At 42.1% G+C, this 27115-nt stretch overlaps 1 protein-coding gene across 1 annotated transcript in view; it reads left to right on the forward strand.

The window, feature by feature from the left end:
* DCC (DCC netrin 1 receptor) overlaps positions 1–27115 on the forward strand; it is an 844139-nt gene that overhangs the window by 754129 nt on the left and 62895 nt on the right. Inside the window, exons 21-22 of the mRNA XM_078677748.1 lie at positions 16997–17029; positions 18159–18224. Coding sequence (XP_078533874.1) covers positions 16997–17029; positions 18159–18224 — 99 coding nt within the window. The remainder of the gene's footprint in view (positions 1–16996; positions 17030–18158; positions 18225–27115) is intronic.

Consider the following 27115-nt stretch of genomic DNA (forward strand, 5'->3'; position numbering starts at 1 on the left):
ATAGGTTGCAGTATTCAGACCAGGACTTAGATGAGAAGAGAACTACAGGATTAAAAACACACATAAGGGAACTGATCACAGGAATAAGAGCATGGAGAGATCTGGACAAATGGGAAGAGAGGTGGTCCAAAAAGGGAACTGTTAGGCGGAGTACGAATGTGATGTCTTCGGAGGGAAAGCTAATGCAGATGGAGGCATTCCCTTTGCGAGAAATAGCGAATGGGAATTATGTACACGTGCCCTGGAGTAGAGGAGATTTGGCCGCATTTACCAACTCATTTCCGAAGTTAAGGGAGAATCCGGTAGAGTGGTATAAGCAGTTAGAGAGGTTTGTCAAAATTTCAAAAGTATTGTTGATTGATTTGAACACCCTATTCGACATTGTGGTCCCAGGAGACTTGTGGATAGCATGCAAGATTAGTGTAGACTGGCCAACTGCAGAACCAGAAAGGAATGCTATTACTAATGGACCGTCAGAAAGTGTCATGTTAAAATATGAAAGGGTAATAACTTGGTTGAAAGATAAGGTGCCACCACAAGACATAGATTGGGTAAAAATAGACCGAACAAGGCAGGAACCCAAAGAGACAGTTCATGAGTTTTATGAGAGATTGCTGAAAACGTTCAAACAATACAGTGGACTCGATGTAATGGATCCCAAGGATATAGGACAGTTTGTATCAAAGTTCGTTTTGGGGTTGAGACCTGATATTTGTTTGATGATTCAGCAACATTTAATTTGTTGGCAAAACAAACCATTGGATGAAATTTTGAGATATGCGAGGTATTGCAGTGATGAAATAGATTCTAAGGCAAAGAAATTGAAGGAGAAGCTTATGGTGGTGCAGATGCAGTCAGCTGGAAAGTGTGGACAGCAGCAACAGGGAACAGGGACGATGGGACGAAAATCAAATGGTCAGAATAAGAACAACGAGGAGAGTCTGAGACCTAGAATAGATTTTGCTACATTGAAAAAAACGACAAAGTGCCACCAGTGTCACCAGGTGGGACATTGGAGACGCGAGTGTCCCTATAACCCTGAAAATGGAGAACTAGAAGTAGAGGAGGAAGTTCAAGAGGTCCCAGTTCAAGGGGTGACCATGTCAAGAAGTAATGTGGCCAAAGGGGGGACTTCGGCTCCACGAGCTCAGTTCCCGCAGCCACCAAGGATTACGACAGGGGGAAAGATTCATCGACAAATGCCTCTTTTTATAGACGAAGGAGAGTGTTACTACATTGATCCATTGACGGGACAACGTGTAAGTAGAGAAGAGGACTGTACCCTTGGGGCAGTTCTAGAGGTGGATCAAAGAGGACCGTTTGTTGAGGCTGAAGTGGCAGGGTGTCCTACAACATTCTTGGTGGATACTGGAGCTACTCGATCAACCTTGAGATCGGCAGTGGTTCCAGATTTACCAATGTCGGGGGAAACAATTCAAGTGGTAGGAGTAGTAAATAGGAGAATGACTAGCCCTTTGACGGAACCAGTGTCAGTGAAAATAGGAAACTACACCAATGAACACCAGTTTGTAGTATGTGATTCAAGTCCTGTGTGTCTGTTAGGAAGTGACTTATTGTGCAAACTGAACTGCACAATATACTGCACACCTCAGGGGGTGGAGGTACTGACTACTGACGATGATGCTACCTTTAAAGTTACAAATTCGAGAACATGCATAGAACTGTATCCTACCCTGACTGTGGAGGACCTTCCTTGGGACTTACGAGATGCAGTGGCATCAGAGGTATGGGATTTTACTGGAGAAGAGATAGGATTGATCAAAGGGGTAGAACCAGTGAAGATCATGGTAAAACCAAATGTTGAATATCCTAGAACGCCTCAGTACAAACTGACCCCGGAGACGATAGCAGAAATAAAACCTGTAATTGACTCTATGATTCAACAGGGAATACTGAAGGAAATCGTGGGTAGTCCATGCAACTCCCCGATTATGGGTTTGCAGAAACCTAGTGGGAAATTTAGAATAGTACAGGATCTTCGAAAAATTAATACCATAGTTGTTTCATGTTGTCCAGTGGTACCGAATCCATCAGTGATATTGTTTCAGATACCATTCCAAGCTGAGTGGTTCACAGTGATAGATATTTGTCAGGCTTTCTTTTCAATTCCATTAGATGAGGAGAGCCAGTACCTTTTTGCTTTTAAACTGGAAAATCGTGTTTTAACATGGTGTCGTATCCCACAAGGGTATACAGAGAGCCCATCGATTTTCAACCAGATGTTGAAGAAAAATCTTGAAAGTCTGGTACTGCCACAGAACTCGGTTCTGGTCCAGTACATAGACGACCTACTTGTTGCGTCAGGAACAGAAGAAGCTTGTACGGTAGATACCATTGCCTTGCTGAACCATTTAGCTGAAAATGGACACAAGGTATCTCCGAACAAATTGCAGTACTGTCTGACAGAAGTACAGTACTTGGGTCACCGAATAGAAAAAGGAAAGCGCAAGGTGTCACCAAATAGGATAGAGGCGATAATGAAGATGAACGCGCCTACGACACAGAGAGAAGTCAGGATGTTCCTAGGAATGGTTGGTTATTGCCGACAGTGGATAGCTAACTTTTCACTGAAAGCAAAACCCTTACAAAAACTGACGCACAAGGAGGTGAGTGATCCGGTACCATGGGACAAAGATTGTTTGATGGCGCTCTTACAGCTGAGAGAGGATTTGTGCGGTGCTCCAGCCCTGGGAATGCCAGATTATGAGAAACCATTTTCACTTTACTGCAGCGAAAGGGAAGGTTGTGCTTTGTCAGTGTTAGTACAGACCCATGGAAATGCCCGTAGACCAGTTGCATACTTCTCGGCTACTTTAGATCCGGTAGCCGCAGCGTTGCCCGGATGTCTCAAATCCGTTGCTGCAACAGGTGTCAGCATTGAGAGGTGTGAGAACATTGTGATGGGACATCAATTAGTGGTGTATGTACCACATTCTGTAGAATTGTTAATGACCAGGACCAAGACACAGCACTTGACCAATAGTAGGCTCACGCGCTATGAGCAACTTATTCTTGCTGCGGAGAACGTGACCCTTAAGAGGTGCTCTGTTTTGAATCCTGCTACATTGATGCCACTTCCTAATGATATAGAAGGCGAAGAATGTGAAGATCACGATTGCCTTGATGTGACTGAACTATGCACGAAGCCAAGACCAGATATTGTGGATGAGCCGTTGACTGACCCTGATGAAATTTTCTTTGTTGATGGCTCATGTTTAAGAGATGATACTGGTCGGTTGAGAGCAGCTTATGCTGTTTGCACCATTACTGGAGTTGTGGAAGCCGCTTGTCTGGAAGGAGTACACTCCGCTCAGGTAGCAGAAATCATTGCATTGACACGTGCCTGTATAGCAGGTAGCAAAATTAGAGTCACCATTTATACCGATAGCCAATATGGTTTTGGTGTAGTTCATGATTTTGGGCAATTGTGGTCTCAGAGAGGTTACATGACCTCCTCTGGTTCGCCTATTCGAAATGGAGAATTTGTGCGACTGCTGTTAGAAGCATTACAAGGTCCAGCTGCAATTGCAATTGTCAAATGTGTAGCCCACACCAAAAATACAGATTTTGTGTCAGAAGGTAATAGATATGCGGATGAAGTTGCCCGCTACTGTGCGGAGCAAGGATATTCTTTCACGGAGGTGGAAGTAGGTGGGGCACAGGAAAAGACAGAGTTAAACATGATGTTAGAAACCGTTGACACCTGGGAAGATTTGAAGGTAATGCAAGAGAATGCACCTGAATCAGAGAAAAAGACATGGGAAACAGCAGGTTGTGTGAAAAGTGAAATGGATTACTGGGTTTCAGCAGATGGAAGGGCAGTGTTACCTGAGGAATTAGTGAGTCCAATGGCACGACAGATACATGGTCCAGTACACTTAGGAAGAGATGTCATGCTGAGGGTAGTTAGGCAGACTTGGTATTGCCCTAAGTTTAGGATTGCAGCAGAAGCAGTCTGTAGGAGATGCGTTACTTGTCAGCAACTGAACGTAGGGAAAAGAACACCAGTTACAATGAGTCACATTGGGAGGTCTGGGGGGCGTTTCAACCGAATGCAATTAGATTTTATAGAGATGCCAAAAAGCAACCGCCTCAGGTATGTTCTGGTGGTTGTATGCATATTTTCCAGATGGGTCGAAGCATACCCTACACGCAGGTGCGATACACTCACAGTAGCAAAGTTGTTGCTTAGAGAGTTGATCCCGCGCTTCGGGGTGCCGACCTCTCTGGAATCAGATCGAGGAACTCATTTCAACAGTGAAGTTGTGAAGATGCTTTGCTCTGCGTTGAATATTGATCAGAAGTTGCACTGTAGCTATCGACCAGAGGCTTCAGGTATCGTGGAGCAGATCAATGGCACTTTGAAGTCCCGAATAGCCAAAGTATGTTCATCGACTTCCTTAAGTTGGCCTGATGCTCTGCCCTTGGTACTCATGAGTATGCGTAGCACACCAGACAGGAGGACAGGTCTCTCTCCACACGAAGTTTTAATGGGGAGGGCAATGAGACTTCCGTCTGTACCGACTACAGCTTTGTTGAATATTACAGATGACCTGATCCTGGATTACTGCAAGGGACTGTCTGACGCCATTCATTCTGTGTCCCTTCAGGTGCAGGCCGCTGAAGTTCCATCTTCAAGAGACCTATGTCACGACTTGTGCCCAGGTGACTGGATCCTATTGAAGAAGCACGTCCGGAAGAACTGCCTAGACGTGCGTTGGAAGGGGCCCTATCAGGTCATATTGACAACGAATACTGCCATGAAGTGTGGAGGGCTGCCAAACTGGATCCACGCTTCCCATACTCGAAGAGTTCCAGCACCCCTAGAAGAAACAGCTCCTCTCGCAGATGAGTATCCAGCTGTGGACGGCGAACCACTAGAGGGGATCAGTCAAGCTGTGGGGGTGTCGGAAGAAGTTGGGAGCGCTACAGATCCAGAAGAAGAAAGACAGGACGACAGTGAAACTGAAGTTGCCACAGAAGGAGAAAGTTGCTGTGAATACGGCTCAGATACATATCAAGTCCAGAGTGATCAAGAACTGAGTGAGAGGACGAGATACAGGAGAACAAGGCGTGGAGAAGCTAGTTGGCCTGAAAGAAGAAAGAGGCCGAGCTTGAAGTCAACTCCAGAAAGAACTCTTGCTCCTATATCTGAAGACTCGGATCTGGACGAAAGTGCACGAGGACAGGAACAGGAAGGTCCGCGAAGATCGAGGAGAGTGCGAGTGCTTTGCAGAAGATACGCTACTCCTGAGTGGACCTACCTCGCTGCAGATGTCCAGTGTACAGGGATCTGGGAGGGTGAGGGAAGTGACCCTGACCAGTACTGACCCCATCATAACAGTGGAAATAGTGTTGCTGATACCGGGAGTGGAGGTCGAAGGGTTGCTGACACTCAATATCCCCTATCCTCCTTATCTGAGCGGAATAAGAGACATGATTTTTAACAGAATAGATTTCCCGACTTGTTGTCCAAGGAGGTCAATACTTGGGGAGATCCTTCTTTGTTTGGAAATATTAGAGTGCGTGACTAAAGTTGCTGGATCACGTATAATTATGTATTGCTAAAGGACTTTGGAAAAAACTTTGTAAATAAACAGATTGAGAGATAACCTAGCACCGAGTGGAAGAAGAGATTTAGGGACTTCCACATAGAGGACGGAGAAGGGCTAGGGTTGTCTGTTGCTATGGAACTCAAAGACTGATCTTGCGGAAGGGACTATCAGCTTCCAGGTGTGGTTCGAAAAGAGACATTGTGCAAAGAAAAGAGACATTGTGCTGTGAAAGAAAACCGGAACTACACTGTTTGAGATCATGGAGGTTGGCAACCCGAACCGCAGGACAAAATGCATAGTAGGCACACTTTTAGTGGGAGTGATTTTTCTTATAGTTTTAGTGGTTACTATATCATACGTAGTGGGACATGAAAATGAAGAGAAAGCAACAAAGGAAGCAAAAATTATATCGATACAGAAACCTACTACTGCTGGTAAAAAGGGGGACAATACAGAGAAAGATAAAGCTTTACTAGCAGCAGAGACTCGTAGGTTACATGTAGATGCATCACAGGGGAATTTTAAATCAAATGCATATGCTAAATTGCTTTATGAATATGTAGATGCTATGGAGGCTAAAAATTGTTATGTGTGCATGAAATTGCCAGCCTCTGTAGACGAAGGTATTAGATATCATCATCTTCCATTGACTTATGGAATCACATGTAGTTTGTTGCTGAGTATATTTTATGAACGTGATGGTTTCTAATATTATTTCTCAAACTTTGATTCTGTGTTTGAATAAGTGGGATTATTATAAAAGTGAAGACAGATTACAGAAATGTTTCCTTCCTTGGAAAACATTAGATACTTCACATGCCCGAAGAAATAATTTGACTTGTACGGTGTCAGAAATTGAGAAAAAGTTTGTAGGACAGGTGGATGCTCGGTATAGGAGACAGACGATTTTAAAATCTTCAGGTCAATGGAAAACAGATTGGACCGAGGAAGAAAGGTCACACCAACGAAAGGGTAGCAATGGTCCAATAGCTTTAGATCGAGAGAAAAAGGGGAAACTGTGCATACATAGGGGTGAAACCTATTACGAAAATGTGTTTGTGGGAGAAGTAAGTTGTGAACATGCTTTTCAATTAGAATATTATTCAAAGGATTTCCTGAAGGAAATGCAGGTAATCCCAAATGTATATTTTGTTTGTGGAAGAAATGCATACGTGAAACTACCAGATAATTGGTATGGATCATGTTATTTTGCAATTGTCTTCCCCAAAATATACCATGCTGAGGATTTAGAAATCATAGAGGGAGGAACCCGAGCTAGAAAAAGAAGAGATGTCAACACTGAGGAGGTAGTTGGAGATGTATTTGGTGCTGCATTTCCTCTTTTGGGGATAGTACTGAATGACATCAAGATTAGAAGATTGGCAACAGTTGTAGATAGGTTGTCCGCCAGTACTGCCAGATCATTAATGCTGGTGGAGGGAGAGATGCAATCGATAAGGGCAATGGTTCTTCAGAACCGACTTGCTTTAGACGTTCTGTTAGCCAAAGAGGGAGGAGTCTGTAAGGCTTTGAAGGTCCAGGAATGTTGCACTTACATTCCAGACAATTCAAAACCTCTAGAGAAGTACATACGGAACATTACTGAAATACATCATGAGATTGAAGATTTGACAAAAGTAAAAATGTGGGAAAAGGTAGGTCAAGGAATGGGTAAAGTTGGAGGTTGGTTTGCCAACCTAGGAAAGAGTTTCATTTGGTACGTACTGAAACCTATCATCATAATAGTGATTTGTATAATCACATTGTGGGGATTGGTGAGACTGTACCAATGGTATAGATCAAACAGGTTGCAGAGATCCATGAGAGAGAAGGAGAGGAGATTAGCCATGATGCAGGATAATCAGTACAGGAGTCTGAGGGCTCTGGAAATGATGAAACGAGGGAGTACTGCAACGACTTCAGTTTGACTCAGTTCTTATCTCAGAGACGGTGTTGAGATGGTGATGACTACTAAAAGTCATCAAAGGGGGGACTGAGAGAGCGCAATTTGGGGAAAATTGTAGAAGTGCACCATATTTACAAGCACGTTGTATTAGTCTAGTAAAAATTATGTAGGAGTGTCGAATTTATAGAGTGCAAATACATAAGAGTGTTTAACTAGAATAAGAATACATCTATCAGTGTGAAAACCTAATGTAGAATTGTGTAGAAATGTTAGAATGATGTTGGAATCCTATGTTATGTGGCTGTTGGAGGGGAAAATGTAATTCTGCTACACGTAGAAATGTGTAGGCCACATGGCAGTTCACAGAGAATACAGGAAGCTGATGCATTTCCACATAATATGGATTTTTATGTTATTATAGTTCAAAGTATTATTGACTATAGAACTGAAGTATATGTTTTATATAAGTTCATATATTCATTGTGTGTAATAAGTTAGAATACTGTTTAGACTAAGAAGTTAAGATTTGCAGAGTGCATAGGCCCGTTTCATGTAATTCTAATAGGCCTGAATAGACAAAAGTCGTTTCTTTGATCTGCATGTGCTCGTTAGAGAAAGGTCGTGTTAGGCACAAACTGTGGAGTCTGCTCTATGGTTTACGACTTAGAAGATACGGTGGAAGTCGGAATTTGGGGCCCACAGTACAAGTGTCTGTTTGCAGGTGCGAGGGGGTTTTTATCAAGAGAGTGATGAATAGACTTTTGTCTCGGGAACCAGGCACAGGCCTGGAGGAGTCTTCAGGAATTTCCTGGGGGCCACCGGCCTGCCGGAGAGGAGCCTGGGAAGCAAGGTCAACGCTAACGATGGGCCCAGAGGAGTACCAGCATGGAAATTGCCGCCAGAACCAACACCACGTGAGGGGCGTCTCTAAGGGCGTTTCTATTGGAAATGTGATTTTGTATTAGGGACAGTACCCCTGGGTGAAGTTAGAGCAGATGGTCTGAGGAGCGTAAGAGAGCGGATGGGTAGGCAGATAGGTTTAACTGCGAGAGATCGATTTACAACGAAGACTAAGAGAAGTGAGTGATCTTCTTTGGAAGTCACCACGGCTGACACCTTTTTAGGTTAAGAACTTGTTAAGTAGGGATGTCACTTAGTCTAGTGTAGGGACAGTCTAACCTGAATTTTTCCTTTCTGTAAATGACTTCCAAGCTACAGCTTGTGTTTATTCTTGCAACTCTAGTGATTCTGGAATTGGTTTTGGTGATATTCTTCTGCCGATTAAGAACATTTAGAAAATTCGTGTTTGTATTGATACCTGTATATCTTTTGAACCTTATTTTGAGATGTTTGTATCTCCAGTTAACTTTGGCTTTGAAATAAACTTTTAAAACGTATTCTTAGTAAGTGGTTCTTTAGAGTGGTGTAAGTTCTTAACTGTTTGACCTAGTAGTGGATTGCCTTTTACTCAATGACAGGTACCAACGGTTCAGTCGACCTGAGTTGGGATCTAGATCTATAACTATAGACCAGAAATCCCGCGTTAACAACAGCACACAATCACGTAGGACCAGGCATGGCAGTGGCAAATCCAGCCACTGCTGCACCTGCGGCCCCACCGCCCGATTACAACTCGGTCAGTTGGACTGCACTAGGATCGCTGGCTCTGCCAGGGAACCTCTTTTCACTGGTGTAGGAGCGGAAATCAGAGACGCCAATATGCTTGGTGGGACCGCCACAGTCCCACCAGGCTTTTCATGGCGATTCAACCACCATGAAAAGCCTGGTGGATAGGAGGCACCTGTGCCTCAAACATATGTGGATGGACAGAGGGGGGCCTAACATGTGCCCGTCTGTGTGCATGCACATTGGTTCCTGCACGGCATGGACTTTAGAATCCATGCAGTGCATGAACCTCGTGAGGCGGTCTCATTGTTGTGTCCTTTTAAAAGGCATAAAGTAGAATGGTAAATAATTGATACACTTTTCATCAAATATATTCCACTTTCAATCACATCATCTTTGTCTACCATCTTTCATTCCTTCGTTTTAAATGAAAATACCATCTTTATGCGATTGTAAATTATTTCACGTCCGACTGTTTGACGTTACAAAACTTATTTCTGATTCAGCGCAGCTTGAATGATGTTATCTTCCAGCACCTGCTCACGGCAGGGGGATGTGACCAAAATAAGCTGACTGGTCGCAGGGAGAAGAGATGAGGGTGTGAAATCTTACCACATTCTTTAACACCTTTTTATTCTGCAGACAGGAAGAGCTGCTTTTAGAAGCAGCTGCGTCTGCTTTTAAGAGGTTATTAAATATAAAAAAAGTTCTTCATGCAAACCATTATTCCGGTGATAATGATTACGCTTTCGCACTTTCTTAAGAAGATGTTTGGTTACTACGATAAGAAAATTAGTCTATCATTGAATGCGTGGCATTCCAGCTTGGATTCACATATATTTTGAATGTATTTTGATGCATAAAAAATATTTTGTTTTAATATTTTCATTTCTGCAACTAGCATGTCTTTATTAATAATTCTCAATTAAAGTGTCAGCATAAAACGAAATTGTGTTATAAGCTAAGTCTGTTTTTACACCATTTCCACTGCAAACCTGTAGAAAACTTTTTAATTGGGTCTTTGCGGAATTGAAGCTTGAACGTTAAGTTGTGCATTTTAATTTAATTAAATCTATCACTTGCCACAATTATTATTAAAAATTAGAAACTACCGAAATGTAGAGTTGTAGGACTTCATATTAGGTGAAATGTAAAATTCTGTGCATGGTTGTTAAGTAGAATTGTGTCGCTTAATGATCTGAGCAAGTTGAGAGACAAGGAGATAAAGAGATTATTGGAAAAAGTGACCAGATCAGGAATGTCCACCCACGGTGCAGGAGGCCACATGAGGCTAGCTATTCAGGAATACCCCTCACTAGCAAATAAATTCGGTTTAGGTTAATTATATGTAGATTGTAGTTATATAGAAACCTTGAAAATCAAACGTGGACCTGGCCCTTCGGGTCATAAGTTGTGCACCCCTGGTTTAGACAAAAGAATAGAGGAGCAGTGATGTACGAAGCAACAAATACAACTTCATGTCATTGCCATATTTATGCGAGGGCAATGACCAAAAATGTCCACCCTTAACTAACATGTCTGAGTCTCTTGGTGGAGTGCAATAAGTGAATAAGAGATTCACATGGTTGGATGGGAGGCTTTGCTCTGGATGGTTGCCTCATATCTTCTCAAAACACGAAATGAGTGATTGCCTGAAAGGTATATTATAAAGTCGATCACTGATCGAATTTAAGCATACTGCAAAGGATGGGTACCTCAATATGACAACAAGTGAACCATGAAGATTCAAACCTAGCCCTAGATTACTACTACAGAAATCACGCTGGTAATGTTGTGCCACCAAAAAACCCCTACTATCAAAACTGTTTCGATATCATCTAAAGTTTTATTTGGCACGTGTCATTTATCATAGACTATTATAAAAGGTAATATGTACCATTCATGGGGCTTAGTGTGCTTTCAGAAATGTCATCATGGGGTTGTGGTAGCTACAGTGTTGTGTTTTGGCCGTTTTGGGGTGCCTATGACTTTCATAGTGATCACTTTGAGTATTTACTTTGGAAAAGGCCGATGTCTGTCTTTAGAGACAACTGGCACGGTTCACTTCAGTTTTTGATACGCCTTTTCCATCTTTCCGTGCCTCAATTTGTACAGCACTGTGACTGGAAAGGCCATTATTGTATCATGAGCCATGTAACACCTTCTGAAATATAGGACCATCCAGTAGACACAGAGAGAGACATATGGCCTCATATGCTCAGCGTTGTAATTGAGAGAGCTTGTTCTTGGTGCACTGTCCATATTTCTTATAGTAAATTTAAATTGTAATGTTAATTTCAATTACATTGTAAGAAAGTGGATTATAAACTGGGGGTAACTCACAAGTAATTCGGCTGACATCTTCCTTTTCTGAGTGCCAAGTATACTTTTGCACCACTTGACTCCCAAAGGGTAGCGAGATAGGCGAGTCCAGGGCTTACCCAGGGGAGGTGGTGTGGGAAATATTCAACAATATGCAGAGTGAATCATTATTCTACCCATATAGTTGTTTCTAAACAGCCCCAGAACTCAGCAACAAAGGCCACATTCCTCAAAGCTCTTGGAATGAAAGTCCCAGCCCCAACAGTGCTTGAAAAAGGATCAGGTCAGTTATCCAGTAACTTGGAAGACTTAGGAGCATATTTACAAGCCCCTATCACCACCACAACATCACTTTTCACGACGTTGTATTGGAGCCAGGGGCTTTCCCTTATTTGCAGGTCAACGTTAAGCCACTTAACGTGGCTTAACAGTGTCTTGTAAATAAGACACCATTTCAAACTATACTTAGCGTGAAAGGGGAAGGCAACGGGTGTGGCTGCGGACATTCCACTTCACCATCCATTGATTTTGATGCTGCCCCATATTTACAACGGTGGCGTAAATATGGGGCAGCGCCAAAATTAAGACCAGGGAAAATCTGGTCTTACTCTGCTGCAATTAAGAGAAATGTTTAATTTCTCCACATTTTTGCTGTTTTCATGCGTGCTGTTTTGTGCAGCACTCGGAAACAGCAAAATGGCATTGAGTGTTTATGAGCGGGAAGGTTTCCCTTCCTGCAGATAGACAATCATTAAAATGTACGTTATGTAACTTCTATGTGTGCTGCAGTAAGCAGCACATAAAGAAGTTACAAAATGCCATTTAAAGATTATTTATGTGCAGGAAGGAAAAATTTCTTGCACATAAGCTATCTTCCCCTGCAACGCAGACACCCTTGCACTATGATGCAAGGATGCCTGCTTTGGTGCTAGGCAGCAAAATGTAATGGCAGCACAGGGGGAAATGCAGGGCTGCACCATATTGTTGTATATAAGGTGCAGCTCTGCGTTTCAGAAGTGGCGGAACACAGCGTTAAGCCAAGAAGGCAAACGCAGCGCTCCATCACTTTTATATTAAATATGCCCTTAGTATGCCGCTTTAGTTTCCTAAACAAAGGTTCCAGGACCTTTACAGATGCCCGTTGCTGCTCCTGGGTGTCCAACAACACTCCACTATTTTTGCTGCAGCAACCTTGCTCTTTTGGGCACCACATGTCTAATATACAAAGTTAGCTGCCCTAGCACGTTCTGAGGGTCACCAGGGGGCTGTTTTGTTTTATCGCAAGCAGCCTTGTGCCACATCAATGGTTGTTTCCTGTCTTTTTAATTGAATGTACTCTTGATGCATTTGAGTGCAGGCTCCGGGCAGGTTCCTGTAAGTCTCTCTATTGGAGACTATGGAGGGTCTCGACAGTCCTTGTGGACCCAGCTGCTCCCATGCCCAGCACAGCTTTTGAAGAGCTGGCAAGGGAGCCAGTTTGACTCTTCTCTCTCACCAACACTGACCATGGATGGTGATCTGTATGTGTTGGGCTCCCCCTATTCCTTTCAGACACAGGCACAGGGGAGCTGTTGGTGGCACCCAGCAATACACACGGGGATCTCCCACTCCCTGGGAACCCCAATGATATAGGTTGGCTGAAGATTTTATTATAGCCTTATAGCCTGCCATAGCGGGCTATACCGGCTATTAAAGGCCCGCTCCAGCATTAAACGCCTGAGCCAAAGGCGAGGGCCTCTAAAAAGGGAGCGGGACTTTAATAACCGATATAGCCTAACTACGAATGGCTATAAGGCTATTAGAACATTCTGCCTCTAGAGTGCAGAATGTTCTAGCAAATAAAACAAAGGCCTCTCAGAGCCCGAGGGGTTTTAACGCCTTCCGTGCTCGTGTCGGCCGTACCTGCTGGGTGCTGTGCACGACCGTTGGCTGGCGCAGCCACGTCCACTCCATCGAACACCCGCACCGAGTCAGAATTGCCACTGTGGTAAACGGGTTAAATCCCCTCAGGCTTTAAGAGGCCTTTGTGAAACACTGGAATGTTGCTTTGCGGGCCTTTACCGGCCTATAGAAGCAGGAGCACTCCATTGTCTTCAATGGAGTGCTCCACATTCAAATGTTCTAATTAGTCTTAGTCCCTTGGGTGCTAGGAGTCACCTAAGGCAATTATGAATGAAGATGACATGAGAGTTCATTTCAGGTTTCCTCCGACATAGTTCCACGGGGCTCAGATTGCCCCAGTACAATTTAAGCACATTAATGTGGTGCATTACATGTACTCCCCCGACAATCTTTTGCCCTATTCCCCGGCCTTCCCTGAAGAAGGGGATGCCAAGTAACTTTAGCAGGTCTGGTTCCTCTGAGTTGACCACCCTTCTCCGGTTTCTGCCGATGTACTGGGAGGCATTATTTCTCTCCCACTTTGGCACTGAAAGAAGGGTTTTCTATTGCCCCCTTTGGGCTGATTGTAATGCTTTTTGACTCCTTTTTGCTCCTGCTGGTGATCTCAAGCACTGCACTACTTTTCATGGTGGAGATCGTAGGGCCTGCTCTCCTGCTTGGTAAATTCTTGTCAAGCACCTCACCTGTCACCTGTCATTTTTCCAGATCCTGGTGCTCTCTTGGGCGTCGAGTAGTACCCGACAGCAGTCCAGGGAAACATAAAACTTAAATAACTACATTCTTAAATTGTGACTGCCCATTCACATTATAAAGTAGTCTCACTGGCTTAGCCCTCACACATGTTCATGTGCAACCAGGCACAGTCATTTCCCTCAGTTGCATAGCAGCATACCTGGCTTTAAAAGAGGGCCCCTGGTGGCTGGAATGTCCATTCCATGTTTACAGGGCTTACAGTGAGTGAGACTCAGTTAGTAAGATTCACTCACAGAAGGGATGAGCAGAAAAACAGGCTCTGAAGCCATTTTGTTGAATATAATATTAATACCAGTATGTATTCCTAAATAATAATAAATATTTACTGAAAAGAACTAACACTATGACCTTGATTAGATTGAAATATGATTTGAGACACTTAGGGGTCTATTAGGATGGCGGGTGAACTCCAGTCCGCCTGCCACTCTAGCGGTGCTGGGATCGTCCGCCAGTGGTGCGGCGGTCCTGCTGTGCCTATTAGGATGCAACCGCCACCATGGCGGTCGCATCCTGTATATTTAACATTGTGGCAGGCATGGCTGTATTCAGCACCCGACACAATGTGAAAATGGCATGTTGTGCATTTGCATGCACAACGTGACAGGCACTGCGTGGTGTCTGCCACCTTGTGCATGCGAATGTCGGGAGGTACCATGTGTACCCCCCAAGTGCAGCCACCCACCCACCCCATCCCCATTGGGGCCCGCAACAGGCCCCCAAAGGCTTTCTCTGCATGTATTTCCATGGCGCAGTCTCTGCCATATAAAGGCATGAGAACGCTATCATCGTAATATGGATGGCAGTGCCTGAAAGGCACCATCACCATTATTGCAGGTCTTTTCCGCCCGGTAGGCAATCGGGCAGGTTGCCTACCGGTGAAAAACTGGCAGACGGTCTTTTCATACCCCTGGGTCCCCTCCACCATCGTAATATGGAGGGGGGGTAAATGTTAGGCGGGTGGACTGAAATGGCGGCCGGCTCGCCACCGCCATACGAGCGGTGGCGATCCGCCCGCCATCCTAATAGACCCCTTAGTATGCATTATGAGCTTGAAGACTCATCTTATTAACTCCTTGTAGTGGTTTTATGTTTGGTTGGAAAAACTGTTAGAATGTTGGTTCAAAGATAATTTTGTTTTATTAACATCTGACTACTGAAGTACAACATTATAAACGCAGCTTGAATGGTTAACTAAAACAATCCAACATTAGTTTTAATGTGTTTTGAACAAGTGTATTGCAGGTCTATTATTAAGAAACATTATTTCTCACTGTAATTTGTTAATGAACAATACCACCATTTTTATTTCCACTAATCAGAGGAGGAAAAATACTTTCTACAAGAAATATATTCTAAAAGATTTTTTTCTGTGGGTAGGGTCAAATGTTGAGGTTCAAATTCAGCTGTCGACCCTTTCTGCATGAGAACACTATAAGCACTATCTATGTGTTTTCTTATTTTGTTCCCACTGGCTCAGGATAAATTGTCTAAAATTCTCTGGATTAATTCGCAGCAAAGGAATTTCATAGGGCACACATAACAAAGATAATTTGGCAGACATATAAAAGACAGACTTATTATAGTAGAATTGATGAGATAGGAGTGACCAGATAGTGACAGTCGTATATACTCCCATTCTGGAGCATTTTACAATGTCCTATTAATTAAGATAAATCTACTATTCTTCAGAGATGTTCAAGATATGTATTTTGTTAAGCAGTGTATATTATGGTTATAATGATATACACTTACTTTTCATTTAGAATTGCATGAAAACGTACTTGGAAAATTACAGCATTTTTTTTTATAAATTGTAAAATGGGTCAGTTCCTATGATTTGAAAGGGTTCATCTCAACCTCCCAGTTCCTTCTGTATGCAATAACCATTTTTCATTTCTTATTACCATGTAACCATTTAGTAAAATAGCAATATTTTATGAAGTTACGTCTTAATAGGACATAAATATATCTCAGTCTACCTGGCTTTATCATTTTAATAGAAAGTATCCGAAAACATGGTATGTATCCCATCCAGTCTTTCATGGCTCTACCTACCTCTGAACCCTTACCAACTAAAAATAATTTATTTTAAATAATCATACACGCCTACTTAAAGATAATCATTTTGCCAGCCATTTTTCAATGACTATAACTTGTTAGTGAGTGAGTTGAATAAACCCTTGATGGTGCAGTTATATGTCTGTTATCCATAGAATTTGCACTTGTACAAGTGCATTTTTAGCCAAATAATACTTCTGCATTATTATTATATACATTCTGAAACTCAGGAACATGAATTGCAGCTTTTTGCAGATAACCTCAAGAGTACTCCTGTAAATCTTTGACAGTCATTAATTTAAAGGAGTATCCTTCTTGTTATTATATATTCATGTGATTTTCTACATAATATTCTGCTTTACTAAGTCATGCTGACATTTGAATTTGCTTTCTTTGCACAAAGAAAATATTTTTCTCTGTGAAGAAGCCCTTCCCCCTACAGCTCACTTCCTTCATACACCCTTGAAAGGCTGCCACTCATGCCTTTGACATGCATAGTTTAACTTTTTTTTTTCAAGGAACGTGTGTTGGTGCTAAAGGCATCTTGGTCAGAGATGTAGAACTTCCAGTTACATATTGCTTTTTTGCCTTCCTTTTGCACCTATATGCACAAACGCCTTTGTAAAATAGGTTTCTTTTTAACGCTGTATATTACCTGACAGGTTCAATAGATTCATTCATCTCTTTGCTTTTTTTTGCTACCCTTAGGAAGATGAACACTAAACTGCATACATTTACCTGTATCAATCCAAGAAATGTGATATGAAAACATGATTCCATCTTTATGTGCGTGATTTGTCACTTTACGTACCAGGCGGTGCCATGATCTAACAATATTGTCCTTTTCTTACAGTGGAGCACCCTGACAAAATGGCTAATGACCAAGGTACGGCGGCCTCAATCTGTCAAGCTTTTCTAGGAATCAGCTCTGCGCGTTAAGCCTCATGTCAGTCGTCATTTTGCATTCTGCTTTTCATCTGGTCCTCTCACCTGATGAGGCAGAGACTGGTGTGGGGATTAATCTTGTTAATGATGTTCTGCTCAGTCGAAGCTGCACCCTGATGGCAAAAATGCAAATTATCATGAGATTAAATTGTTTTGTCTCTTTTTTTGAAGGACCAATTAAAATGTCAAGCTCTTCTGTGCGAAATACATTTTTAGGCCCTCTGTACTTCTGCATAATTCACATTAAGTGTGATTGCACCGGGAATGGTCTCAAGCTGACTTTACGCCTTGTTTGCTGGTTATAAATGGAGTGGCAGAGAGCTACACCGAAAATTAAATAATCATCAACCTTCCAACAATATATTTGGTTCAAATCGGTCTTGGAGGGCTGACTCCATGCCAGATTTTTAGCATATCTCCATTTAGATAAAAGTAGCTATTTTAACAATCTGGCATGCACTAGATAAAAGTAGTTATCTTAAAAATCTGACATGGAAGGTTCTCCAGGACGCACTTTTGAGAACCCTTGTGTTAAAATAACATTATGTGCACCTTACTCAAAGATATGAGTTTGGAGGTTTTTAATTCACCTATAAAAATATCAGTAATTAAATTTAGCAATCTACACTTATTTTAGTGCCCAGCCTAACACCAGCTCTCCAAGGTATATGCAACAAGAAATTTGACAACTATGCTTAATTTGCATATTAAGATAGATAAATGTACTGAAATCCAGAGCTCTACTCCATCTGTATACAATATTTAATTCCCATTTTAGGTGCACTGGAAACAGTTCACAAATGCATGTGAGGACAAATAGAAATGTAGCTGATGGCATGCCAGTGATATGCGGCATGACCACGGCGTTCCATATCTGTCTCATTTACAGGGAAAGACAATGTTATCTTAGAAAGGATTGAACTCCAGCTTTGTTTGGAACACATCAATACAGATTTACTTTCTACAGAAAAAATAAAATTTGCTGAATAGAAGTAATTTAAACTGCGTCAGTTAATCTCCAGCTGCTCCCTATAAATCCACATCATTGACGTATGTTGTGTCATCCGCAGGTCGTCATGGAGATGGTGCCTATTGGCCTGTAGATAACAACCTAATTGGTAGGAACAGCATTGATGGTAAGTTATCCTTTGGTCAAAAAGCTGACTTTATCAGGTGCACATGTTTATGGAACGTATATTTTTCTTTTATCATTTGTTTCTTTTAAAGTATTTTTTTATAGCTATGCATGTAAGGTGCAAAAACGTTTCTTTCAATGGAGTAAACTGCATTGCTATCAGTGCACCAAGTTGCTTAGAGGAGCATATGACGATTGTGCATGTTTCAAGCTAGGAAATCTTAAAGCATGGTAGAGACAACAGATCCCTGGGGATAGACAGCCCCTCCCCACCACCACCCAAACCCTCTCCACAATCCATTCGCCACCCCCGGATGTTCCACCCTAAGGATTTGGATTTCCATTAGTGCAGTGTGGAGCTGTTGTTTACTGGTGGCCCACCCAAGACACTAATCAACACTGCAGCATGCTCTAGATGAATGGAAAGAGTCCTATGAACATCTTTACTTCTTTTGGAGTAGACAAGGTGAAAAAAACTAGGAGAATTAATTTCTGAGTGCAATGAATGTATGCATCATTATAGATTGCACAAATATGTGGAGGTTTCTCTTCTAATTTTGGGAAAGTTAGTATTCTTATCAGTCAATAATTCTAATGGGTATAAGTAAGAGTTTTTCTACAATTTTGTCTTACTGGATATAGCAGTGCTTTGTTCAGGCTAGGACAATTCTCATTTTTGTCATTACTGAGTTGAAGAAGGTGCATGAAGAGGTACTGACCTGGTTACTTACCTGTGTTCTCCATTACTCTCAGTCACAAGCCCTCCTACATAGAGGAGGCACAACAAAGTATTTGTTTTTAATTGCTAGGTTACTGCAGACACTGTAAAGGTTGCAACCTCCTATTCATCTACTGAGGTAGGTGGGACTCAAATTTAGAGACAAGGGCATTTTTTAACAGGATTTTTAAATATTTTTATTTTTTTATGATTGGATAAAGAGTCTGTTCTGTGTGCTAAGCTGAAATTTCAGTGTTGCTAGGGATGTGACACGTAAAATTGGACTATAAGCAAAAATGAGAATAAGGCCCATTACTGAAAAATACATATGTGTTAATTTGAAGAACGATCAAGACAAGTGAAAGATTGAACCCAACATGAAAGTGGCTTTTACAAAAATGCTTGGAGATCATTGCAGTCTGGGATAAAAGAAGCCAGTTTGATTTAATCTTTCCAGTCTTTAGTTCTGTAATGCAGAATGGAAGAATGCACGCTTTCAACACTTTTAAAATGCAATTGATAAATATAAACACAAGCAAACTCTACAAATGCAGCCAAAAGCTAGACTGGGAAGACTTTACTGGCCTGGCTGGATGCTCCTCTTCTGCACACTGTGATCATGAGCTCTGCTGGTGTTTGTTTATTTCTTAAATGGGAGTTGGCCGCACCAGCACAGATGGTGAAGTAGCTCTGAACTAGCAGGGGGCAGGTCTTAAATCAGCAGGAAGCAGGCCCCAGACCTTTAATGTAGCCCAACCGAGATACAGTAAGTCCACCCAATCCCTCCAACAGTAGCCACAAACACTGTGTGTGAATCAGGGGGTCGCTGCGTGATGAGGATCTGTCACAAGCCACAATAACCAAGATGTATATACCGGCATGAATTTTCAAAAGTGCCGCACAACTTTCAATAATACATAGGCAATAATTAAATTCATTAATCAAAGTGTAGCCACACAAAAGCACAGCCCTATATGCAAGCCCGTAGAGCTGGGATTTCGCCACTTAATTAATCCTTGCATCTCTAGCTACAAGCGGAAGCAACCCAACGTGCAATCTATGGAGTTGCTGCTTTTCAATTTGTTCATGTCTCCTGGTGGGGAACAAGACACTAATTAAGCCTCACCTGATAGTGAAAACACAGGGGAAAGCCTTGTAGATTACAATAGATTAATTGCTTCTGATCATTACCAACTGGGTTTCACAGGAGATAAGCCATGAACATCTTTTCGTTCGCTCTGCCTGTTGGCAAATTCCCTGCTTTCATCTTCTGGAGGAAACACGAGTCAGGCACCCAAGGTATAGTAGAAAGCCCTGCAGGAAAAATACTAATTTTACAGGACACAGAGCATATGATTAGCGCTGACTCATTACTTCCTGCAGCGAGTGGGAGAACATTGCTGTAATGTACAGCTCAGTTTAAATAAGCTGCTGTGTAATTCCTCTAAGGAAGAGCAATTATTTCAATTTAGTGTTGTTGGTACTGCTGCCTGGCTGCCTATTTCCTCACGACAGCATGTTATGTAACATCATGCTGAATTTTGTAAGTGGTACTTGATAAACAGCAGCATGTATTTATATATGTATATTCATATAGTACAATCATAGTTATGTATATGCTTTGCTAATCAAATGATGAGGGTCTGGCAGGTCAAAATTGAGTTGCAAAACATAGGAAAAATAGGCAGAGTAGTACCACTTAATTTCATGCCCTTGCTCTCTTCCGCCTTTGTTGGCATTTAGTTATTTCTTTAATCTACACAATAAAAATCTATTCAAGGTATTATTGGAGAAATAAATAAAGCATTTTGTACAAGATGGTGAAGAATTAGAGTCCATGCTGATGGCAGAATCTGTCCTATACATTGCCAATAACATAACCTATAAGGTAATTTACATTTATCAAGTACTGCAGGTGTAATGGTCAGCTACATTAGTAGGAAGGATGAGGGAGAGCTTGAAATAACAACGCTATAAAATTCCCACACTAAGTTAAGAATAATTTAATGAGCAACAAGACAGCAAAGTCATAAACACTGGACAAGGGGAACTGGATGTGAAATAAGGTTTAAAAGCAAAAAGTGCCTACAGTAAGTAAAGCAACATTAAAAAACAACAGTTTACAGTGGTCCAGGACCTGGGTGCGATTTCAAGCTGTATGCAATGGAGCTGAGGTCGGAAACATGAAGCTTGACGTCCTCTCAAAGATTTTACTTTCATAGTTAGTCTCTGAAATGGAAGTCGAAACCTTTCAACATGCAAGGTCTATGGGTGAGGCTGGCAAGAGTCCCTCTCTGGTTTACGGCGATGAAAGCACTGAACTGTATTTTGTACAAGTATACTCCGCTTGGTGGGTCAAATAGATTTGCTGCATTGCCCAGATTCAAGATTTGAACTTTTTTGGTCCTCAAAATCCCCCAGTAGGGCAAGAATGGAAGCAGCAGCCTGGCAAAGCTCCACAAGGCCATATATCTTTACTGCAAGGTCCAGCTGAACCTATTTTCATTGAGGTGAAAAGTAAGGGTGGGTGGAATTGGTGTAGTTTAATTCAGCTGAATCTGGCATGACATTGAAATTCTGTTAGATTTCATGAAACGGTGAAGTGGGCAATATTTTCATATGCACTTTTGCGTCCAAAAATGGGTGGGGTGGTGCATTTTGCGCTATGCAAAAAGTACCGCCAACTACCACTCGGTGCCCTTGAACGCTCTGCAGTGTTTACAAGTTTTAATCACTGCAGAGTATGTAGGGGCACACCTTGGCTGGTGTGCAGCGGTTTCTAAAATTTTAGAAATCACTGCAATCCAGTTGGCACCCTTACATAGTCGGCTGTGATCAACTTTGAATCACTGCAGAGTATGTAAGGGCGCCGAGTGGTATGCAGTGGTTTCTAAACTTTAGAAACCACTGGATATCACTCAGCGCCCACCCCTTACATACTCTGAAGTGCTAGTGATTAACATTTAATGACTGCAGAGTACGCAAGGTCTCCCGTGAGTAGTATATGCAATGTTTAGAAACACTGTATATATCACTCAGAGCCCTTACATACGCTGCAGTAATTAAAAGTTAATCACTGCATAGTATTCAAGGGCACCAAGTGGCATTCAGTGGTTTCTAAACTTTAGAAACCACTTCGTAATTTAATTCCTCTGGCAGAGTGGCTGCATTTTTAATTAAGCAGCATTTCTGCGTTACAAGAGTACCAAAAATCCTTTGATTCTTCCGGCAGAATTGAGAGGGATGAACTTGGTTTTCCTGCCCGGCTTGGGTGCTCTCTGGACAAACTGTAGAACCTCGTCCAAAGGTCCAGTCCACAGATTCCAGCAAAAATACAGTCCAGTGACAAATCTGAGGGTGCCCATGCAGAATCAATTAATTTACTACACTCAGTAAAGACAGTTAGCAGGCCTATTGGAATTTCGCATTTTCGTTTTTTCACACAGGTTTCTGCTGCAGAAAGTAGCCAAAATCTCAGTGTTAAAGAACGGGGCAACCTTCACAAACAAGCATAGTTACACTGATTCAAAAATGTTATGCTACAAAACTTTTAATGACCATTATTTCCCCACCCTCTGACTTACCAAGACCCCATATAAAGGTATTTCTAGCATTAGGAAACTTATGTGGTGTTAACCGTGTTGTGGTATTTTCATGGCTAGATTTCATTTTAAATGTACAACATTGGGTTATTGTTTGAGGGGCATGGAAGCCCCACTCACCCAAAGGCACACCCCTTGTGAGGGTGAACTAAAAAAGTTACTAACTAGACTTGTGCTTAACCCTCTGGTGGCATTGCAGAAAAGCATGCAAGCTTAACTTAGAGGCAATGTGTAAAGTATTTACACAGCACGCAAACAGAAATAAAGTGAAAATACAACACAAGAAAAATACCAAATGAATAGAGATAGAGTACATTTTAATAAATAATATTACGAGAACAACAAAAATCCAAACCGTAGAACTTGAGGTAATCAATTTTAAAGTTGTTAGTGAAAACAGCACCTAAAAGTGCAAAGCCTTTTGGGACACAGTGGGGGAGGACATGCTGGAAACTTTTAGGCAGGCACAGCTAGGCAGGGCAGTCCCACACTCTTGGGCAAGGGCGGATATCATAGTGATATTAAAGAAGGATAAACCGCCACTAGAACCAGGGTCTTATAGGCCAATCACTCTTTTAAATGCGGACGCAAAAATGTTCTCCAAATCACTTGCGCAAAGATTGAGCAGGGTTATTGAGGGATTAGTCATCACCTCTCAACACGGATTCATTCCAGGGAAAGGGACAACTCAGCACACCAGACAAATGATCACCATCTTGGATGCCGCAGAGGTTGCAGGAGACCCTGTCGCGTCCATATTTCTTGATGCAGAGAAGGCCTTCAACAGGGTCTCCTGGGACTATCTGTGGAAGGCCATGGATTGGTATGGGATAGGCGGGGGCACATTAAAGCAATTTAGGCCCTATATGAACAGCCGACGGCAAGGATAAGAATTAATAGAAGTTACACAATGGCAGTTCAGATAAGACGTGGGACTAGGCAGTGCTGCCCAGCCTCGCCGCTGCTGTTCGCCTTATATTTGGACCCTATGCTAAGGAGACTAGAAAGCAACAACAACATCTCTCCGGTTAGGTTGCAAGAAAATGAGCATAAACTTTTCGCATATGCGGACGATGTGGCTATTGTAACACCGAAACCAGGGAGAGCGATAATTCAAATAGAGCAAGAGGCAATGAACTTTGGAGCGATAGCTGGATATCTGATTAACAAAGGGAAGACTCAGATAGTGCAGAATAGTTTTACAACATACCAGGATGTTAGAGTGGTACCTAAAGCAACATACCTTGGGATAAAAGTGACTACCGATTTAGATAGCCTTGTGAGAATAAACATGGAACCGCTATTAGAAAAAGTAAAAGGAAATACAGAAAGGATCAATAATTTACACCTGACTCTAATGGGTCACATAAACGTGATCAAAATGATCACGTTTCCAAAATTCTTGTATTTTTTCAGAGCGATACCACTATTTTTTGATCATGTATGGTTTAGTAAGCTGGAAGTAATACTCAATAGGCTTATCTGGGCACAAGGGAAGACCAGAAGAGCTTATCGGTTTATGGTTCTCCCGAGGGAAAAGGGGGGCTGGGGGGCCCCAGACTTCAGACTTTACTATTGGGCAGCAACCCTGCAATATTTTCAAGGGCTCCTAGGAGGAGGGGGAACTGAGCAACGGGTCGGGAGACCAGGATTCACGAATGTATATAGAGCACTGATGGGCGGGAATGCTGAGAACGGCTTACTAAACACGGTTGATTATGGTTACTTTAAACATACCAGGTTTAAGACTCTACGAGCGGCTTATAAGGTGTGGAAGGTGGTGGCAAAAAAGCTTGGAATAGGCAGATATAATAGATACACCTACTGTACACAAATCATTCACTTCCAGGAGATATTTTTAGAGATACAATCATGAAGGAATAGTATAACAAGGGGATTAAGAAGGTAGGGGACTTATTGGATATTGAAGGGGGTTTTGCAATTCCAGGAAATACAAAGGAAATATGAGATAACGGGTAACAATTTTTTTAAGTATCTGCAGGTAAGAAGCTATCTGGCAAACAAAGCAGGAGGCCTGTTAGGTTTTAATCACTGCAGAATGATGGACTATATTGAACGGAGTAACCAGTGTACAATCCGGCAGTTATATGCGGAGCTATATGTGTTAAAAAATGATGATAGAGAAAAATACGCCAGCAAATGGACGGAGAAAGTGGGAGCTGGCCCTGAGGGATTACAGACATCTTTAGACTTAGGGAGGACAGTTCTATGCTCAGCGACGCTACAAGCGCAGCATTACAAAACACTGTATTCTCTATACCATACTACGGCCAGAATTGCACAGTGGGGGGGGGGGGGATACACAAATAACTTGCCTGCGGTGTGATTCAAGAGATGCGGATATTGTCCATATGTTCGCGCAATGTCCACAACTGCATACAGTAAAGGGGGCAATTGGGGATTAAGATCAAAATGACAGATGAATTAATAATGTTAGGGCGTGGCTTGATAGGGTACCACCGACATTTCAAACATGGATAGCAAGGTTACTTTCCACATATAACCTGGAAAAAGCTATATATGAAAAGAAGGGCAGAAGGGCGAGAGCAATGGGAGGAAGGATATGGCAACCATTAGATCGGTGGAAAAAGAGGGCAGAGTAGTGGAGGGATCTCCATTACCGGGCTGGGAGAGGAAAGGATATGTATTTTATGTACTGTATCAAAGTATGTCTTCATTTTTCTTTTTTTGGAATAATACTTGTGTTATATTTTCTTTGTATTTTTTTCTGTATGTGCATTCATGCTGTAACATGTATTGGAAAACATCGTAAAAAGGGTTAAAACTTTAATAAATATATAATAAAAAAAAAAGTGCAAAGGGCCACTTGTGGTCATATGTTGGCACTACGCCAGGGAACAATCACAGGTTCAGGCCGACTGGGTTACCATGGGTCTGGTATTGGGACTAGGTTAGTACCGCTGAAGAGTTGCCTTCTTAAGTCTAGCATTGTTTTGGCGTCTGAGATGGCTACAAGGAGGCCTTTGGTACAAAGAGCATGCTGAGCACTGTGGATGGGTTTACTTTAGCGCAAAGACTTAGTCATCGCTGGGGCTTCACGGTAGCAATCTTCGTGGGTTGTCAGTCGCCGCTGTAGAGCAAAGTGCAGGTCTTATGTTGCTGTTGGACTTGGACTATCACTGTCGGTGCGAAAAGAAAGCCTGACCGGAGATGCGTGTTGGCGGTTTCCACCTTTATTTCTTGGAGATAATTTCACTGTTACCAGCCAATGGTTCGGGACCTGGGGGACACCTCTGGGAGATCAGGACTCATCCAGCAGAGGCCAACAGCAGAGCTCAGACATGCCCAGGTGTAGGTCCAAGCAGGTCAAGTTGCAGCAGGGCAGCTGGGCAGTTATCATGGGGGCCTTTGAAGCTTGATGTGTCCATTTAGTTCACACAGTCAGCTAACTGACTCTTGGAGTCACTCTGGGTAGCCTGAGATTTAGACAAGCAAGATGAAATGGCAATTTCAAACTGTACTGCAGGCTGAGACATGTTTTTAAAGTACTACTTTAGGAGTGGCACAACAAGCACAGCAGGCCCACTAGAAGCACTTAATGTAAAGGCCTCGGGCAAATGAAGTAAAATTTACTAGAGACCTGCAAGTAAATTAAATGTACCAAGCAGCGGTAGGCCAATTTTGCCAAGTTTGAAGGCGAGAACACAAGCACTTAAGCAGTGATTACCAGTGGTAAAAGTGCGTGGATCCTAAAGCCAACAAAAAGTAATGCAGCAAAGAAGGGGCGAAGGCAACGTGTTTGGAGAAATAGCACACAAAGAAAGTCAGGTCTCACAGTAAACGAATACATATTAGAGTTAAATGACCTTTATTCTCTGTATTCCATTGAAAACAAAATCCACCTGCATCAAAGGACCTTTGTTATCTTTATTGATCTATTGCAAACAACTCCAACTCGGAGTCAAATGGTCCTGCATTCAGTGTTGGGAAGTTATAAGCAGAGAGGTGGTACACATGTATTAAACTGCCCCATCAGTTCTCACAATTGTCTACTTCTGAGCCAAAGATAAAAAAACATACAGCAGAATAATATATCAGCAGCATGTTCTGATGTGATTAGCGCAACACATGCAAACTATTTTAACTAAAGTCTGACTCATTGTTTTTACATGGAAAACATGTCACCTCAGTGATCAAAGAAAGATGAACAAACAACACGGTCTGCTTCTGCTTACTGCTGTAACAGAGCTCACTTTTTGTGTCCCCGATGCCTTGAACACAGTGTAAATGTCATGTTCCTGCACTTTAAAACACTTACATAAAAGGATGAGTTTGGTTGCACTCGCATCAAAATATCAAGTTAAGCAAATGACACGAATTGTTCCATGAGCAGCATTAATCATCTTGTTACACTTTATGGTGAAATTATCTATTTCTTAAAGGGCAATTCATTTAAATGTTCTCATTTGAAAAGTAAAAAGCCACGCTTTTAATAACATATGCAGAATAAAACAATACAGAACATCTTGCTGCAAATGCTTCACAAAACCTACAGAATCTCTGATGAATCTGTCGTGTCATTGTTGGTAC

This window comes from Lissotriton helveticus, chromosome 2_1, assembly GCF_964261635.1.
Source record: "Lissotriton helveticus chromosome 2_1, aLisHel1.1, whole genome shotgun sequence".
NCBI classification, from domain to species: Eukaryota; Metazoa; Chordata; class Amphibia; order Caudata; family Salamandridae; genus Lissotriton; species Lissotriton helveticus.